At 51.8% G+C, this 19,640-nt stretch overlaps 1 protein-coding gene across 2 annotated transcripts in view; it reads left to right on the forward strand.

Moving 5' to 3' along the window:
- The window catches only part of HIPK2 (homeodomain interacting protein kinase 2), a 194,378-nt gene extending 175,150 nt beyond the window's left edge, over window positions 1–19,228 (forward strand). For both annotated transcript variants that reach the window (XM_030853979.2, XM_030853981.2), the window contains exons 13-15: window positions 4,821–5,065; window positions 10,171–10,304; window positions 11,388–19,228. In XM_030853979.2, the coding sequence (XP_030709839.1) occupies window positions 4,821–5,065; window positions 10,171–10,304; window positions 11,388–11,849 (841 nt within the window). In that variant the 3' untranslated portion in view covers window positions 11,850–19,228. The remainder of the gene's footprint in view (window positions 1–4,820; window positions 5,066–10,170; window positions 10,305–11,387) is intronic.
- The last annotated feature ends 412 nt before the right edge of the window (window positions 19,229–19,640 follow it).

The raw sequence follows: 19,640 nt of genomic DNA on the forward strand, positions 1-19,640 counted from the left end.
GCAGCAGAACATTTCTGCGTTTTGTGAGATGACCAGATGAGTCACTGTGTGTGTGTGTCATTTAATCAGGCAGAACTGGCTGTGACCGAAGCTGAGAGTGAAGGGCAGGACACTTGGAGCTGCATGCTCATGGCCTCCGGCGCTGACCCTGGTCCGGGGAGCGTTTTGTGATGGTGCCGGTGGGGGGGGGGTTGGGAGGGTGGAGGTGGAGGGCTGGGCGTTCCTTTAACCGCGTGGCTCGCAGACCACCTCCGTCACCCGCCCACAGAAAGCAGTTGCAGGTTTCACCTGTCTATGCTTTTTTTTTTTAACATCTTTATTGGGGTATAATTGCTTTACAATGGTGTGTTAGTTTCTGCTTTATAACAAAGTGAATCAGTTATACATATACATATATCCCCATATCCCCTCCCTCTTGTGTCTCCCTCCCACCTTCCCTATCCCACCCCTCTAGGTGGTCACAAAGCACCGAGCTGATCTCCCTGTGCTATGCGGCTGCTTCCCACTAGCTATCTCTTTTACATTTGGTAGTGTATATATGTCCATGCCACTCTCTCACTTTGTCACAGCTTACCTCTTCCCCCTCCCTGTGTCCTCAAGCCCATGCTCTAGTAGGTCTGTGTCTTTATTCCCATCTTACCCCTAGGTTCTTCATGACTTTTCTTTTTTTCTTAGATTCCATATATATGTGTTAGCATACAGTATTTGTTTTTCTCTTTCTGACTTACTTCACTCTGTGTGACAGACTCTAGGTCCATCCACCTCACTGCATTCATTGCAGCTCTATTGACAGTAGCCAGGACGTGTCTATGCTTTTTAAGGCGGCTCTCCTTCCTCTCAGGGTTCCTCCCAGTTTCACAGCTTTCCACAATTCCTGCTGCCCTTGGGGCCCTTGTCCCTACTTTCCAGGCATGGGGCCTTTCCCTGGCGCCCCACTTTCTAGTTCTTCTGCCAGATCTCAGTCGTCCCCTCCCCAATGATATCATTTGCTTCCTTTTATATATATATATATATATATATATAAATTTATTTTATTTATCTATTTTTGGCTGTGTTGGGTCTTCGTTGCTGTGCGTGGGCTTTCTCTAACTGTGGAGAGTGGGGGCTACTCTTCGTTGCGGTGCACAGGCTCCTCATTGCGGTGGCTTCTCTTGTTGCGGAGCACGGGCTCTAGGCACGCGGACTTCGGTAGTTGTGGCACGTGGGCTCAGTAGTTGTGGCGCACGAGCCCTAGAGCCACGGGCTTCAGTAGTTGCAGCACACAGTCTCAGTAGTTGCGGCTCGCGGGCTCTAGAGCGCAGGCTCAGTAGTTGTGGTGCACGGGCTTAGTTGCTCCGCGGCATGTGGGAACTTCCCAGCCCAGGGCTCAAACCCATGTCCCCTGCATTGGCAGGCGGATTCTCAAATCAGTGCGCCACCAGGGAAGCCTGTTTTCTTGTTTCTGAATAAGCATATGGACTTTTAAAAACTTGAGATAGAATTTGCGTGCCATACAGTTCATCCATTTAAAGTGTACAGTTAAATGGGTTTTGGCCTATTACATTAATTTTTTAAGTTGTGGTACTACATATATAATAAAATTTGCCATTTTAACCATTTATAAGTGTACAATTCAGTGACATTAAATACATTCACAGTGTGTGCAGCCATCACCACTATTGCCAAAACTTTTCATTCACCTCAGACAGAAACTCTGTACCCATTAGGCAGTAACTCCCCAACTCCTCTTCCCTCAGCCCCCGGTAACCTCTGATCTGCATCTGTCTCTGTGAATGTGCCTATTCTAGAAACATCGTATAAGTGGAATCACACAGTGTCTGTCCTTCTGTGTCTGGCTTATTTCACTTAGTGTAATGTTTTCAACGCTTATCCATATTGTAGTATATATCAGAACTTTATTCATTTTTATAGCTGAATAATATTCCATTGTGTGGCTGTATCACATTTTGTTTATCCATTGATCCACTGATGGGCACTGAGGTTATTTCCACCTTTGGCTATTGTGAATAATGCTGCAGTGAACGTTAGCATGCAAGTATCTGTTAGTTTCTGCTTTCAGTTCCATTTCGTACTTAACCTAGAGCAGAATTGCTGGGTCATACGGTAACTGTTTACCTCAAACTATGTTTGAGCAACAAGCATATGGGCTTTTTGCATTTAAACTGTTATAAGTAGGAAGTGTAGTTCTTTATTAATTAAGATATATCCATTTTATCAAAGTTAGCATGAAGAACTATAAATATATGCAATCAGTTCATTCCTCACCTTCTTTTGAGTTCTTAATTATCATCTGCACAGCTCACTTGACAGTTCATCGTGGAAGTCTTTATGACATCCCTTCTCTTTAACTGATTATTTTAAAGATTTTACTGTTTAACTTGTCATGTTTTTATACAGTCCCCCACTGAGATGTTAATCTCCTCCAAGAGCGGAGACATGTATTATATTTCTTTATACAGAAATTCCCTGTAGCACCTAGCATAGATCTCTAAGATACCTAACTGATGAGTTTTAACTTCTTTCGTATCAATCTCTGGTTTATTCCTAGACTAGAAACTTTTCCAGCAAGTATGTACCTTCATAGAATTCATTTTGCCTAGAGATGTTTTTTGCAAACCTGTTTTCACCTGTTTTTAAATGAAGTAACACTAATAATAATCATGGTAGAAGCTAGCTTTTTTTTTTAATTGGAATATAGTTGCTTTACAATGTTGTGTTAGTTTCTGCCACACAGCGAAGTGAATCAGCCATACGCATACATACATCCCCTCCCTCTTGGACCTCCCTCCCGCCCCTACCCCGCCCCCATCCCACCCAACTAGGCCATCACAGAGCACCAGGCTGAGCTCCCTGTGCTATACGGCAGGTTCCCACTAGCTATCTGTTTTACATATGGTAGTGTATTTATGTCAAACCTAATCTCCCAATTCATCCCACCCTCCCCTCCCTGCCGTGTCCACATGTCTGTTCCCTACGTCTGCCTTTCTATTCCTGCCCTGCAAATAGGTTCATCTGTACCATTTTTCTAGATTCCACGTATGTGTGTTAATATACGATATTTGTTTTTCTCTTTCTGACTTACTTTACTCTGTATGACAGATTCTAGGTCCATCCACATCTCTACAAGTGACCCAGTTTCATTTCTTTTTATGGCTGAGTAATATTCCATTATATATACGTGCCACATCTTCTTTATCCATTCATCTAGAAGCTAGTTTTTAGAGTATACTTACTATAAATGGTGTCGTGCACCATCCAAAGCACTTTGCATGTATTTTCTCACTTCTCAAAACAAGCCTGTGGCATAGGTACTATTAATATACATCTCACCGATAAGGAGACTGAATCGCTCAGAGGTTGGACAGCTACACCACCAGCACATGCTGACGTTAGACATCTGTCTGCCAGGCGTGTGTCCTTATCCACAGACACAGTTAGGGAGGGACCCTTCTACCCTGAACCGGGGAGGACAGAATATGCAGCCCCAGAAGAATTATCTGGCCCAGATGTCAGCAGGGCAGGGTCCAGGGAGCAGGGCGTCAGGCCCCCTGCGGGCTCACTCCCAGCCCCTCAGCCTTTTGTAGGCTAGCAGCCCTGCTGTCCTCCCACTTCCTGGGGCTCGAGTTCCCTCATTTCTCTGCCGCCCTTAGTGGTGGTAGGATTGATCTTGGAATGTGGCCTGTGGCTGACTGTGTGACCTTGGGCTAGACACCTGGAGCGGGTGTTGTGGCTGCATTAGGTGCTCTATAAATACCAGCTTCTTCTCTTAGCAAAGTAGTTGCAAACTGACCGTCTTATTTAGGCAATAGATATTTCTTAAAAATAGACGATCAATATACAAAAATAGATGAAAATCCATTTTTAAAACTTTCCCAATAAGCAACAGATTCCATATTCGTCATCGCACCAGCCTCTCACTAGTTTGGAGGCAGACAGAATTGGTTCCCAAAGGAACCAAACATAAATATCTCCGGAAAAAATGTGCTGGCCCAGAGCCATCCAAAGCCAGTTCCTCCTGATACCTCCTGGTATCAGTGTATTAAGTCTCAGTTATAGGATGAAAACCAGGGATTCAGAGCCACGCCCTCACAGACTCAGCATCTCTGCCCTCACCCAGATACGGTGCCGGTCCCCCACCCCATCGTCGGCCAGGCAGAGGGGAAGCTGCAGGAGGGCTGGGCCTCTCCTAAGAAGGGGACTCAGAGGTTTTGGGTCGCTGCTGTGTGTGGGATCAGCGTGCTCAGAGCCTCACTCTCTCCCGTCCCTCTCACTGCGTCCCGGTTCCTCCTGGATGTCCTGTTCCCTCCTGCCTAAATTGGCTGGGTCTTCCAGGTCCCGAGCCTCCCGAGCTTATGTTGTTCCCTTCCCGGCGGTGTTTTTCTCCTACACCTGGGCCTCAGGTGGCCTGGGTCTGGCTGGGTTCTCTGTTTGCTTTCGTGTCCCCTTCCGGTGGCTCAGAGGGCACTGCCACACAGCTCTGTGCTGCACGCACCTCCCCGGTAGGTCAGCTGAGCGCGGCTGCACAGGGGACAGCCCAGGCCTGCCCGGAAGTTTCTCTTGCCCCCATTTCCAGAAGCTTCTGTGAGCCCCCCTCCAGCCCCTTCTCCCGTCCTCACATATTCCCCCACCCCCACTGGTCAGACTGGTGACACTTGTGCCTCCCCGCTAGGGTTCTGGAGAGCAGAAGTCACATTCCCACCCAGTCTCCGGCTCTGCCTGTCCCCGCCCCTGCCCCAGAGCACAGAGAGGCTCTTCGCCGTCAGTTTGGTGTCTCCCTCCCCAGCCTCTCACAGTCCTGCTTTCTCCCCTTCCATCTCCAGCCCTGTGTCCAAGCAGAGAAAAAACGTCATCAGCTGTGTCACGGTCCACGACTCTCCCTACTCCGATTCCTCTAGCATCACCAGCCCCTACGCCGTGCAGCACCGCTCCGGGCACAGCGCCGCCACCTTCGACACCAAGGGGAACCTGGAGTCGCACTGCACCGGGAACCCCCGGACCATCATCGTGCCGCCCCTGAAAACCCAGGCCAGCGAGGCGCTGGTGGAGTGTGACAGCCTGGGGCCAGGTAATTTGGGGCCGGGGCGGCCAGGAGCATCTCTCCGGAGGCTGGTTTTCTGGTTCCCTGCTGTTCGCCATCTTGTTACGGGAAAGCTGCTAAGCCCCGGGTGGTAGTAGGTCCTCACCCAAGGATCCTGTTCAAGAAGACTCCCTGTTGTCAGCCCAGGAGGCCAGAGCTGACCTCACATCTGTCAGAAAAAGTCCTCCCTGGGATGGCCACCTCACTTCTCAGCTGTATCTCATGAATGGATGGATGGATGGGGTAGGGAGTTTGCAAAGAGTTGGCCGCCTGAGCGAAAGAAAACAAGCCTGGTCAGCCCTCAGTGTTTCCTGCTGAGAGGGGCTTGTCTTTGCTCTCACGGGACTGTCCTTCAGGAGCCATTTGTTCTGGAATGATCCCATTTGGGTGCCCCTTAGGGTTCTCACACCTGGAGGCAATGCACCATTTCAACATTCAAGAGAGTGAGAAGGAAGCCTTTCTTTTGTAATATGGGAGAAGGGTGAATGAGAGAGAAGGCGAGTAAGGGAACCGGTGGGTCCCAGGGCCGGCGCATCTGTTTAGGAAAAGATACATCTGAAAGGTGAGACTCTGGACATTGACCCCTCAAACCTCTGCTTGCCGTGCACCCTCGGGTCCTCAGGTAGCCCCGCACGTACCCCAGGTATAAAGATCGCAGCCTAAGTGCACACAGCTTGGTGTGAAGGGCTCTCCTGCTTAAATAACAGTGAAGGTCTCAAGACTGTGTTGTTGAAAACCTCAAGACCAGCCCTTTTACCCAACAGGAGGAGAAGGAAGATTCCTTTTCATCTGTAATCTAAAATCCAAAATGCTCCAAAAACCAGATTTTTAAGTTTACAGTAAAGTCAGTTGGTAAAACCTGACCTGAACTAACTAGAGGCGATTTATAGTCCCTTTGTCGTATTCCTGTTTGTGTCAGAGTCATATTTGTGCCCCTTGGTGAAATGTCCCGGTATTCTGTAGCAGAAATAATCACTTTTTTTAAATTACGTGGTAGTGCACAGGGCTCCACTGGGGGTAACCTAATATATTGAATATATACCACATGACCTTCTAAAAGCGGAAATTCTTGATTTCAAAAGTGTCCGACCCCAGGGATTTCAGGGAATTCCCTGGCGGTCCAGTGCTTCGGACCCTGCGCTCTCACTGCCGAGGGCCCGGGTTCGATCTCTGGTCAGGGAACTCAAATCCCACAAGCCAGGCGGTGCGGCACAAAAAAAAAAAAAAAAAAAAAAAGTGACACCAGGGATTTCAGATCAGAGACTGTAGACCTACGGGAGGAGACGATGCGTGTTGTAAGTCGAGGATGCCCATGTTCCAGGACATCTCAGGGGAACTCTGTAATAGTAACGGTCCCTTTACACTTCGGGACGATGGTCTATAAGGATTGGCTCAGGGTAGACCTTACGCAGGACCTCTAGGAATTGATAAAGGCGGGGGAAAAGGTAGCTAGTGCTGAATTTCCCTTGGCCTTTTAAATACGGTGGAGGACGCACGAGGCAGCGGCCGGATCATCGCAGGCTAGACGTCTTCCAGCTCGGAACTTTGTCGGCCCGGGTGCTGGCGCCAGCATGTGGAAGGTGACAAAATTGAGAGCTACTGAAATTTTAAGACTAGTCCAACCCCCTAGTTAAGACAGGTCAGGGGACTGAGGGCCAGCTTTGTCCCACATCACGCAACAGTTTTCTGTGGGGAACCACGATGGCGAGAGGCGGGGAGGCAGCTCTGTGGAGCCCACAGGTCACGCCTTTCACGCTCCGTTGCCCGTTTCCACCATCAGCCGTCGAGCTGTGGGCCGCCCGTGGCGGTTTTGAGCACTCACCCACTGCATTTCCACAAGGACTGCTACAGCTGAAGGGCTGAGAATCTCTCAGGGATGTTTTCAACCAAAAAAAAAAAAAGGAAGGTTATTCTCAGTAAGGCACCTAGTGCCACTGTCTCTGGGGAAGCCCATGGTATAGTTTCCCAATGGAAAGAGAGATTTATGTTCCCCTGTGAGGACACACTGCACGGTCTTTCTAGTGACAGGCAAGGGGCAGGAAGGAACTTCATTCTGGTGCCTGTCCGCCCCCAGAACGTGGTCCTCCTCAACGCTGATATCCTCCATTAGCTCAGTCGTCCTAGGCTTGGAGAAATCAAGCAAAGCAGCCTTCCTCAGCCTCCTGGGCCCCGCTGGCCCATTTACAGCCAAGGTGAGAAGCGTTTCAGCCACCTCCACTGGGCTGCCAGGCTTCCCTGAGCCCCCCAGGTCAGGACGGAGGCTGTGCAGGTGACAGTCCATTTTCTGTCATTGCTAATCCCCTCTGGGGGTCTCAGCTCAGGAAGATTCCCTATTTCTCACGTAGCCTCCTCGAGTCTCTTGGGTCAGTTAAGGTTCTTCTGGGAGGCAACAGAGTGAACTCTGCACTGCCTTAAGGCAAATAAGGAATTTATTGGAAGGGTGCAGGGCTGAGAGAAAGTTCAACAACTAAGTCCCAGGCAGGACAGCAACCAGAACTCCTTGGTCTGAGCCACTGGGGGCCCGACACCTGCTCTCTGAACACTGCTTCACCCTGACCCAGTGAGCCCCGGGCTTCCAGTTTCCCAGTCCCAGGAAACAGAACTTGCTGGTCCCAGCTTGGGGCAGACAGCTGTTCCTTGAGCATCGCTTTGGCCAGGGGACAGGGCGCTAATAAAGACATCAACCGTAGTTAACACAGCTAACACCTTTAAGGGCTCAACACGTGCCAGATAGATACTAAGCTTCTACGTGCATTAACTCACGTACTCCCCACAAGGACCCTACATGTAGTCACCGTTACTTTCCCAGTTTTCCAGATAAGAAAATGGAAACACAGAGAGGTTAACTAACTCCACCACGGCCATGCGGCTGTCCCTCCAGGGCTCACCCAGGATTGAAGCACTCTCCCACCTGCCTTGACAGACAGGGCCACCAGGGGCCATCCGTGAACCCAGGGCTGTTGCCGGGCAGCAGATCTATGAGAGCAGCTAGGCAAGGCTCGAGCAGAGAGCTCTGTACTGTCCTCCCAGCTCCGAAATACGCCTCCGGAACTTGACCTTCAGCACTTGCCTTCTCCGCTCCATGGTCACTTTCTCTGCAGGAGGAAATTACTATTTTAATCTCTTGGTCCCTTTCAGGACCCCCTCCCTGATTCTGGGGTCCCCTGCTCTGGCAACTTGACAAGTTCCTGTCCCACTTCCTGTGCCCGTGATGATGGTAGCCTGGCTCTGTCACACCCATTTCATCTGAAGCCCTCTAATCTCTTCACTTGCAGCCTCACGCTGTGGATCCCTTGCACTCAGAGTTTCTCCCTGAAATGTAATTACCGCAAAATGCCCAGAGAGTTGAAGTAGGAGCAGAGAGGTTCCACTCACAGCTGGGCCCAGGCAGCAGACACAGCTGGTGACGCGCTGCAGGGCAGGGAGTGTTGGATGCCTGCACGGTGGCACCATGGCTGATCGATGGGCACAACGTTCTCCTGATAGGCAGCATTTGTAGCTTTGCATCCCTCAGCCTACAGTGGGTCCTCCGAACCCCGCCCTCCACCCCCCCCCAGGCTTTGGAGGGCCTTTGAGAGTCTAACCAAGCTTGGCCTGAGCAGCAGACCCCCGATTCCACAATGCAGGTCAGCTGTGTCCACCAAGGCCGGGCTGGCTCCTGCTCTCCTGGGAAGCTTGTGAAGAATACGAATTCCTGGGCACCCCCGACTGGGGTGCGCTTCGGTGGGTAGGATGGGAGGGCCGCTGGGCCCCAAACCACGGTTGGATTTGGGGTCTCCGTTAGGACGCGCTGCCCCCTTCCCAGTGAGGCAGCTCTCCCTTTACTTGAGGGGGACTGTGGCCTCGGGGAGCAGAAGGCTCCCCTTGACTTCATCGTGCTCCCCGGTCTCCTGTCCCCCGGTTTCTGGTTTGCCTTCACTTTTCAGCTTTCTCTCCATCAACAATTATCAGCATTCTCTCTTGCCGGCCCCAGCCTCACGCGGCTCCTCTTTGACCCTGATCTCATCACCCTGGGGTTCGTAGCAGAATTGACCCAACCCAGTTACGTCAAGGTCCTGATCCTTACTGTGTGTGCTTCATTCGTTCTTAGCATCCTTCACACCCAAGAGCTGCCAGACTTGCCCATTTTACACTCGCGACCCCAGGGTGCCTGACTGATACCGTATTAGGCTTTTGTGTTTCCCAACGATGCTCAGCCCCGGGAAATCTGAATTCTCTGCTGAACAGCACAAGAAACAGACCTGCCTCTGAGGTCCTGTGTACGTCTTGCCGGTTCTCCCTCAGCTACCAGGGTCTCCCCTTAAACTCCCCACTCTGGGCAGCTCCCTCACACGTGAGTGGTTTTAGAGTCGGGGAGTCTGCGGAGGACAACGTAGGTTTGGGCGGATGTCCGGATTCCCTGTGCCAAAGGCTTCTTGGCAGTCACTGTGGATCACTTCCTCTTGATCTAGACAGAGCTTCAGCACAGAAACGTCTGACGTCAAGAGAGACACTGAGAGGCAGGCGAACAGTCGCACTTGATTCCGCACATCCTGTACCCGGGCGTACAGTCCTCTGCCTGTGCCCCCTGGAGACACGAGCCCCACTCTGCCAGGAGCTGGTGTTCACAGACCACTCAGCACCGAAACTGACGCGAATGGTTTCTTTAATATAAACTTCCTCGCCCTATTCATTTTATTCCGGCTGTTTCTCCCCCTGGGACATGTAGTCCCTCTTTTGAGACTCGGTTTTCTGTACGCTGCTGCATCTGTCAGCGTGTCTCTGCATCTCGGCAGATGGCCCCCCGCTGCACCCCTGGCTGGGACACGAGGAGCTGCAGAGAGCTCTCCTTCTGTCTCTTAGACTCTCCTTATGCTTTTCGGTGTCACCAGATAGTAATTTTAAGTCCAGCGGGGTTTGCTCCCAAGCCGCAGGCCAGGTGCCAGCCCAGAGGCGGCATCGTCGCTGGGTCTGGGGCAGTGCTGCTGAATGGTGATCACCCAGTCTCGGTAAAGGGTTCTTGGAAGACCACTTGTTGTCCCCCAAGGAGTAGGGTCTTCCGGGCAGCTGAGGGCCTGTGATGGACCTGTGACCTTTTCCTCCTCCCAACACAGTCACCACCAGTCACCACTCGTCCTCCTACAAGTCCAAGTCCTCCAGCAACGTGACCTCCACCAGCGGTCTCTCTTCAGGGAGCTCATCTGGAGCCACTGCCTACCGGCAGCAGCGACCTCTCAATCTCAGCCAGGTAAGCCCGCCCGACGGCCGCTCGCCAGGGGCGCCAGGGTGGACCCTTGCCCACCTCCCGGAGACTCAGCCCCTCCCGTGGCGGCAGGAGGCACCCCGAGTGACCGCTGGTGTTCTCGTTCTGCTGTGGGTCCCCTTGGGGGAGGCGGATCCCCGATTCACAGAGAGCCGGCCCAAAGCAAAATGACTCGTCTGATGCTCCGAAGTGCTTAGTGACGTGGTGCCAGAGCTTAAAAGTAGGCTGGCCCACGTCTTGCTATTTCGGCCCAGCAAAGGGTAAAACACTGCGTCTGGGTCCCATGGTCCGACCATGCTGGGCCTAGCGAGTCATTACAGTGGAGGAGGCCTCCCACAGGGACCTCACACCCAGGAAAAGAGCCGGAGGATTCGGAGAAGGTGGGTGACATTCAGGGGGAATGTGAACAAGACAGAGTCTCTACGGGCAGCGCTCAGCCTGTGTGTGGAGGGTCACTCAGGTCCGAGTTGCAAAGTGGACTGCGGGCCCTGCTTCCTTAGCAGCTCAGAGGTGAGATAAGGGGGAGTTTGTGTTGAGAAGCCCTTCATCGGAAGCGGTGCCCCTGGCTGTAAACCGAGGCCGCGTCCGTGTCATGACTTAGGTTCTCCAGGTGAGAGAGGGCTGCTTCCTGTGTACCTGTGACCTCAGACAGCGAAGTGTCTGAGAGCCTGCAGTTTAGGGAGCAGGACTTCACGGTGAGAGAGAAAGGGGCTCCTTTCCACACTTCACAGCTGCAGGATGCCCTCGGGGGACCTACTGGCTCCCGTTCCCTTTGCGTCTGGCTCTGAGTGTCACCCAGCCCGGAGCATGGCTGGACACGGCTTTCCTTCTCAGCCCAGGCTAATTGACACTTCGCGGGCGCGCGAGGGAGGCGTCTTCTGTTACGCCTGCCGCTCCTCTCCCTCCGCCTTCCCCGCCCTCTCCTCCCCACCTTGCTCTCCTCCGCACTCCCCGCCTCTCCCTCCTCTCCCCCGCCCCCGCCCCTCGCGGCCTCTCCCGTGGGTGCGCATGCGTGCGCGTGTCCAGCCCTGATGACGCAGCCCTCTCCTGGTGCTTCTCCCCCTCCAGGCTCAGCAGCACATCACCGCAGATCGCACGGGGAGCCACCGACGGCAGCAGGCCTACATCACCCCCACGATGGCCCAGGCGCCATACTCCTTCCCACACAACAGCCCCAGCCACGGCACCGTGCACCCGCACCTGGCCGCCGCCGCCCACCTCCCCACCCAGCCCCACCTCTACACCTACACGGCGCCTGCCGCCCTGGGCTCCACTGGCACCGTGGCCCACCTGGTGGCCTCCCAAGGCTCGGCGCGTCACACCGTGCAGCACGCCGCCTACCCAGCCAGCATCGTCCACCAGGTCCCCGTGAGCATGGGCCCCCGGGTCCTGCCTTCGCCCACCATCCACCCGAGTCAGTATCCAGCCCAGTTCGCCCACCAGACCTACATCAGCGCCTCTCCAGCCTCCACCGTCTACACTGGATACCCACTGAGCCCCGCCAAGGTCAACCAGTACCCTTACATATAAACACTGGAAGGGGAGGGGAGGGGAGGGAGGATGGCCAGAGGGTAGGAGAGAAAGGAGGAGGGACGAGGGGGGAGCTGGGCTTTTTATACTGAAGGTGCCGCACAGAAACAATGCAAACGGGGCAGGGGAGGGGAGCAGGGGGCAGGGACGGGACACAAATGAAACTTGAACTAGGAAGTAGGAGGACTGAGAGCGGAGAAGAGAACATTTTAAAAAGGAAGGGATTTAAGGAGGGGGGGAAATCTATGCTTTTTATTTTAAAAAAGAAAAAGAAAAAAAAAGAAAACGTCAGTAACAAAAAACCACAGCTCACGAACCCATTCTGCACCAGACTGGAAAGGAGAAGAAGAGAGCCACGGAAGATTCCAGAAATTGGGGGGGGAGGGGGGGCCGCCCAGTGTTTGAAGAACTTTATGAATTTTTCAAAGATTATTTTCATATGGCAGCAAGTGGCGTTTAAGAATTTGCTGTCAGGGACACCTGATACGAGTTTTAATCTATTGGATTAAAAATCCAATAGATTTTTAATGATTGAACGTAAGAATTAGGGATTTTTCCAGAACTCTGAAGTGTCAGCAACCGTCTAGAAAGGTCAGGCCGTGGCCGGAGGAGGCTGGTATCTGGGGGCGGGTCCGGGGCTGGGGAAGCCCCGATCTGGCCCACTTGCTGGGAGCAATGGGGGCAGCCGGGCTGAAGGAGGACCCCTGGGAGAGGAGGGCGCGTTTTCTCTTTCTGAACACTCTGGATAAATCCCTAAGCAATGATATTCCTCAAATGTCATTAATGATTTTTTTTCTTTTCTGAAGATTTCTTTTCTTTTTGAGTCCATCCCTCGTCACGTAGCGTAGGGCCCGCGGCGTCGCCGACACCCTGGTAGATGTCGCAGTCTGCACCTGTCTGTGCTACTTTGTGTTCACCCCCAACGATACCAAGAGACTTCCTCAATGTAATTGCACAAGAAGAGCGATCTCACCTAGGCACGTGACCCGCGCCGTGGTCCAGGTGCACGCGCGGGTGCCCGCGGTGCCGCGCTCCTGTCCCCGGCACCGCCGCCGGCTCTCGCAGACTTGGTTTTACATCTTTCCCTCCTAGTGCCTTAGCGACCGGGGACGCGGTTGAGGGTTTACTTCCACGGTACTCCAAGAAGCCGGCTGAGGCGAGTCACATCATCTCAGCCCTTCTTCTGTGCTGTTGCAACATTTTACTCTGGTCTTTCCTCTTTTTTTTTTTTTTTGTTTGTTTGTTTAATTTCTATTTTATTTTAATATCTGTTGTCTTTCCTGGACTGTTTGCTAGCAGAGGGGTGTCAGGCAGCTGGCAGGGTCTAGGTGAGCCCGTGGATCTGGAGAGAGATGTGCGAGATGGATGGTGGTGGGTGAATCTGACGATGGTGATGGCTTTGGATGACTTTTACTTTGGAGACAGAGCAAGAGAGACTCCCCACCCTGTACCCTCACCCAGTTCTGCCCCCAGGGTTGGGAGGGCAGGGGCTCTGCCATTCGTTGGGACCGCAGGTCCCATCTCTGTTTTAGGAATGTTGGCCTTGCCGGGCAGCCGCCTTCAGCCTCCAGTCCTGGCACAGCCTCCCTGTTGCTGTCCGCGGGATGGAGAGGAGGCCTGGTAGCGGGCCCAGCCCCGTGTTCTCAGACTCGCGCCCCCCCCACCCCGCCCCGCTTCACTCTCGCAGCCCTGCCCCCTCTCCTCTGGTTCCACCAGCTGTGTTTTGCTCTCACCGTTTTGCCGGGTCCTTCCCCCTGTAGACAGCCATCAGCCGTCGTTTGCTGCTGAATCGTTCCTCGAGTTACCCAGGCCTACGCAAGGAACGCCTTCGTTTTTTGTTTTTGAGGAGTCTGGTGGGCAGAGGCTGGAGGGACATTTATGAGGGTAACCATGTAGTCCTGTACTGCACTTTGGAAAACACTCCCACGGGCAGTTCAGTTTCCAAGGAAATTTGCCCTTTGCCCTCTTTGCACCTTTGACACATTCTGAAATTTTTCTCAGGCTTTGAACACTGGTGGGGGTGAGGGCAGAGGGGTCACTCTGTCCATAGCAAATTATTCTTAAAATACGTGAATGTTGGGAAACGCTGTCTGGTCATCAGTGGGACTTGAAAGCGTGGCCCTAATTGTTTGATTCTTGATGCCGAGTGCTTACCTGACCCCAAAGCCAAGTTTCCAGGGTGCGGAGAGATGGCTCTCAGTTTCGGACAGAAGTCCGTCCTCACCCTCCCTCACTTTCTGTCCTCATCCTGTGGTCTCCCTTTACGATCGATCTACTGTGAAAGGTGTTTTTATCATGATATCTGACCTAATTCAGTAACGAAGCCAAGCCCTTACCTTAGCTCTTAGCTGTGAAATGTGAAATAACTCTGGAAATTTCCCCTCTCCAAGCATAAATGCTACTTATCCTACAAAGAAATCGGTCCCCAGATTGGAACCAGCCTAGTCCCAGCCTTAGGCCGGAAGGAAGGAAGGACACCATGTCCCACTCGAGGCAGGGCAGGCTCGGGCAGAGCCCCAGGTACCCAGCGGGCCCGCCGGGGAGCCATTGGCAACAGGACAAGATTCTGTCCTCGTGGTGCCACGATCAATACGTCTTTATCCGGACATGGGGAAGTGCCGTCATTCTGAGACGACAGAAACATGGCCTGTCCAGAGAGAGTGAGGGGAGGAAAGTCTTTGGAGGACATGTGAGCCAGAGTGCTCCCAGAGCCGCGCCAGCCTGGGGAACCATCTCTGTTCTGGACTCTTGGCATCCGGAGGGCAGCAGTGCCCCGTCCGATCTTCCTGCGCCCAGTTACAGAAGTCTTGGCTGCAGTGAGCCAGCATTTTTGCCTTATTGGGTAGCATCCTGGACCCCCTTGTACAGTTCACTTCCAGCCCTTTCTAGATCTGATCTTTTATAGGAAAAGACAACATAGCCTTCCATTTTAAAGAAAATTATTTTGTCTACTTAAGTTGGAAGTTGCTCTTTCACCTGATATTTTCTTTCCTTTTCTTCCAGATCAGGAATGAAAGTTTCGTGCTGCTCATAAAGATATTATTGTACTAATTATTTTGGTTATTATCATAATCATCATTTTGATGCTTTAGTTGGGGTTTTAAAATGCACATTTATTCCACGTATCTTTGTGTTTTCTCTTTAATATTTAAGTTTATTTTATTATATCTGTGAGTATCTGAGTAAACAGGAGGGACATGCAGATGTCTAGTTTTGTCAGACCAAAAAGAAGGAAAGGAAAGATCCAGGAATTAGGAAAATGTCAAGAAATATCCACCACAGAACAAAAGTTTGAAGAATCAAAGCCTTTATCTCTATACAGGTCAGATTGGGCTCTGGACAACATGGTCCATGGTCACCATCAATGCTGTATTCTTCTAGATTCTCAGTGGCCTGAGAGGAGATCTGAGGAGGCATCTCATGGGCTGAACCCTTAGCCGTGGTCCTCTCCCATGTTCCCTGTGCTTCTGAAACCTGCTAAGTAGATCCTGGGCATGCCTCGTGTCTGATACTGACCTGTCAAGCAAAAAAAAAAAAAACTCTGCCCAGAGCTGACTCAGCCCCTTTCCCAAATGTCCCCCCCTTTTCCCATCAGCACACCAGGAGTATGGCTTACATCCTTCGGTGCAGAGATAACTGACCCCTCCTAGAAGCCACTGGAGGTAAACAAGCTGATGGAAAGTGCTAGGCAGGTGGTACCTTCCCCTGGGAAACGTCAGCCTCCCTTCCTCTCACTAACCACACTGCCCACTTCTTCAGTGCCCCCCGAACCCCGGTACATGTTCTCAGCACACAATTGTAGGGACAAACTATGGAGCCAAAAAAAAGGTGGAGGGTTAATAGGAGGCCAGAGGAACACTGACAAAAGTCCAGCAGCTCCTTGGACATTGCAGGCTGCTGCCCCCCTGAAATAGTTGGCCGACGGAGGGGCACAGTGGGGCCTCGAGCCAGGCCCACGGGGCTCCGACTGTGCCCCTTAGGGCACGGTGCTGTGTGCCGTGGACTTTTTAAATCAGCTTGAGGTGCCTACACGCGACCCACCAAACCCAGAAACTGCCGGGCCCCGGGTGGGTAAAGGAAGGTCTGGAATGGCTGGCTTCACTGAAGCTAATGAAGGGAGACACCAGGCCATGCCCAGCCCAGAGCCGCTCAGCAAACATTAGCGCCCTCCCCGAGTCGCTATCTGCCTTCCTTTTCCAGCCGAGCACAGAGCTGTGGTTCCGAAGCCCCAGGAGAAGACCCCAGTGGGAGAGGCCAGCCCCTGCGTGGGCTTCCTCAGCATCTGCCCCAGCTCCCATCCTGCCCTCCAGCTCCGAGTCGCCCTGGCCAATAGGATGAATAAAAGGCTGCCGTCCCTAAGACCCAGCTCTCATGTAGAGGAATGCAGACCTAGTCCTTATTTAGATCACAAACAACTTAGAACATCATCTGCTGTGGAATTGACTCCATCTCTCTTTACTGAGGAAACGTGGTTAAGGCTAAAAGGGAAGGTTGAAAAGGACCGGGCAAGGAGAACCTCGTAACTGGAGCCTTAGGAACCGCAGGTTGATTTGCTTCTGCTCGGTGGGGTCTCGCAGACCCCTCTGGGTATTTGCACCCGTATCTCTGCGCTTAGGGGCTCTTCCGTGATGTTTTGGCTGTTTCCAAGGAGAGGGGTGAGCAGGCCGATGGGTGCGAGAGTCTGAGGCTTGGTGCCGGTTAATACTGTGAAGTGGAACATGTGGTTGATGGAGTGCAGAGGGAAGAGAAGGGTTGGGGTCAACCAGCGGTTGTCTCCTGGACTGTATTTGCATTCCGGCCTTACTGGCGGTGGGTGGCTGGCGGGCTGTGGGAGCCAGCTGGCCTTGTCCTCTTCACCCTGGAAGACTCAACCCGCCCAAACACCAGATTGTGGGATGTAAGGAAGGGAAGGTGAGATCAGCCCAGCTGCTAACGGGCGGATTTCCCTTGACCAGACCTTTGGTGTTGCAAACACTCATTTTGGAACAAGCTTGCGGTGGAGGATTTGGGTTGTGTGAGTGCGTGTGAGTGAGTGGAGCAGACTTTCTTGGAAACTGGAGGAAGGATATGAGGAGGCTTACGGAGCTATTGCTGATGGGCTGTGGTTGATGAAACGCGGTGCGCCGACGGGCTCGCCCCAGCTTTCCTCCCGGGTTCTCTGGCGCTGGGGCGGGGTAGGATGTGGGGCTCTCGCTGGCCTGTTCAGCAGCTGCTGGGACAGAACAGACAGAAGAGGAAAGCGAGGTGCCCCCAAGCAGCAGGGAGGGCGCAGCAGAGAGGCCGGGGCTCCTTCCGCAGGTCACGGGCTTCGCCGGGTGCCGCTCAACGCCAGCCCAAGCAATTCTGCCAAGAAATATGCCAGCCAGGGCCATGCATGCTCCCCTCCCTTTTCTTCTCTGTCTTTTCCTTCTGGTGTGTCTTACAGATTTCAGATGGGGAAGCCTCAGAGTTGAGCAGGCCCGAGCTGTCCTAACCAAATTGGAAAGGAAAGTGAAAGTCTTCCTTTCTTTAGCCAAAGAACCCTTCTCAAAGACACCCCAGATATGGACAGAGTGGCGTTCCTCTCCCGGCAATAATGACTTTGTCAGAGATGCGATCCCATTTGTCTCTCTCTTTCGTCTCTATCCTGACTTGGAATTTTTTTTTTTTTTTTTTTTTGCTTTTATTTTAAAACTGTGCTCATCTTGTAAGAGGAGTGGAGGTTCGTAACCCTAAATGCTGCTGCTGTTGGGAAACTGGAGGCACCGCACGGATCTGTGGGCTTAACTAACCTCACGTTACCTCGGGCATCAGCCAGAGCAGACCTTCTGCCAGGAGGTGCGGCCGCATCAGGGTCCGGTGCACGCTGGGGCCGGACTCGGGGTGTCAGTGCTTTGCTGCCTTAGGACGCTCACTTCTGATCTCCACAGACTGGACTCAGTGGAGAAGTGGAGACGGTGAAATGACATTTAAACGCAGTAGAAACCTTTTGGAGGCTTTCGGCGCCCTCGCTCACTAGAGTGACCCAACCTAGGAAAGGCTGCTCACATCCTTCCTGCAGCTTCCAGAAGCCCAGGAGAGCCAGCTCCAAGCCAGTTCTTCCCTTGAGACCCAGTGAGAATTTACAGAGAAGCGACCCTCCTGTGGGGCACGCTTGCTCTGGGTACCTCTACCAGCAGGGAGCTTCCTGGTGCCCCAGCTTGACTCCTGCAAGCCTTCGAGAGCCCCTAATCACAGGCCCTTGCATTAGAATGCTATGTTGACTGTCTCTTCTTGGTAAAACTTGTCACATCCCTCCAGTGAATAAGAGCCACCATTTGCTGAGTGCTTTCAGTACTCCAGGCTCGTGCCAAGCCCTGTGTGAGCTCGTGGCGCCCTCAGATCACGCCATTTACAACACCCCCTCCCCCATTTACAGAGGAAGGAGTTGATGAGACAGCTGACCCTCTAAGAAAGCAGCATGCGTTAAAGGAAAGAAAATACCATGGTGGCCCCAAATCCCCAAGTTCCTAGTGAAGTTTTTTGTTAATCAGACCTTTACTAAAATACGAATTGTTTCACTTCTTGAATTAGCATCAGTAAGTGGCCTCGTGTTTCTGATGGACCATCTAATGATGTTCCCATTGATTGTGTGCCAAACACTGTTCTGACAGTCGCTCACGTTTATCCCATGTCCTTCCGTCTTCATAACGACCCTATGAAATCTGCAGTACTAATCCCCTTACAGATGAGGTAGCTGGCTTGGTGAGCTGGTAACCAGCCTAGGATCACACAGCTAGTAGGGGAGCCTAGCCCTGAACGTGGGCCTGCCCAGCTCCAGAACCGAGCTCGCAGACACCAGCCTCGGCTGTCTTCTAGGTGTGTGAGCGAAGAAAGGTCTCGAAGGAACGTTGCCCCGTGCCACCCCTGCCCCATGCGTGGAACTCAGCAGAAGGTCTGTGTGTAGAGAGAGTCCTGAATTGGATCCAAACAGCAGGGGCAGAATTAGTTTGACTTTTAGAGAAAATCTTAGGGGAGTTTCTTGATTCATAGTAGAGTTCATTTTCTATTCCTTTCCAGTGTACCAATTAGCTTTAGTAGTGCTGCTACAACAAACTCTTATAAGAGTGAAGAAAAAAAAAGTGTTCTTTTCTTTAAAAAAGAAAATAATTTTTTTTCTTGCTTATAGTTAATTCTAGAAAGGCAATACTAAAGGTATATATTTTTTTCAAAATGCTATTTTTTACTGCACTGATAAATATGACAACTCTGGTCTCTGTAATCGATCCACTCTTCAGCTCTGGGTAGAACCAGATGCGGGATTCACACCAAATTTGTAAATACCGTATGTGGGTCTGGTGTCCAGGAACTGTTTTCTTTGTGCTTAAAAAAAAAAAAAAAAAAAAAAAAAAGAAGAAGAAGGAGAAAGACAAGATGACTTTCAGAAAGAGGAACAAAGTTTTCTTTCGAGATAGTCTTCTCAAAGAAATGGAAAGCAACAGTTGTGTAAACTGAGAAAAGCTAGCCAACTTTCAGGAGATAAGGAAGGAGAGTCTCTTGCCGAGGCATGAGATTAATAGTAACACAGAAGATTTTTACTTTGCTTGAAAGGTGGCGAGAATTTAGAAATGCTTTAGGACTAGATTTTTAATTTTTTAGAAAACTATCACCATTTGTTATGAAACATCTCCTCAGTTGTTTGGGGTGGGGTTTTCGTTTCTTTTTTTACTTTAAAAACTACTTTATTGACTGGCTCCAGGCATGTTTGCCTAAATTCTTAGGTAGTTTACACAAGTTCTAGAATCTTCTAGAACTTAAATTCCATTGGAAGCA

Source organism: Globicephala melas, chromosome 9 (assembly GCF_963455315.2).
Source record: "Globicephala melas chromosome 9, mGloMel1.2, whole genome shotgun sequence".
In the NCBI taxonomy this organism is placed as follows: Eukaryota; Metazoa; Chordata; class Mammalia; order Artiodactyla; family Delphinidae; genus Globicephala; species Globicephala melas.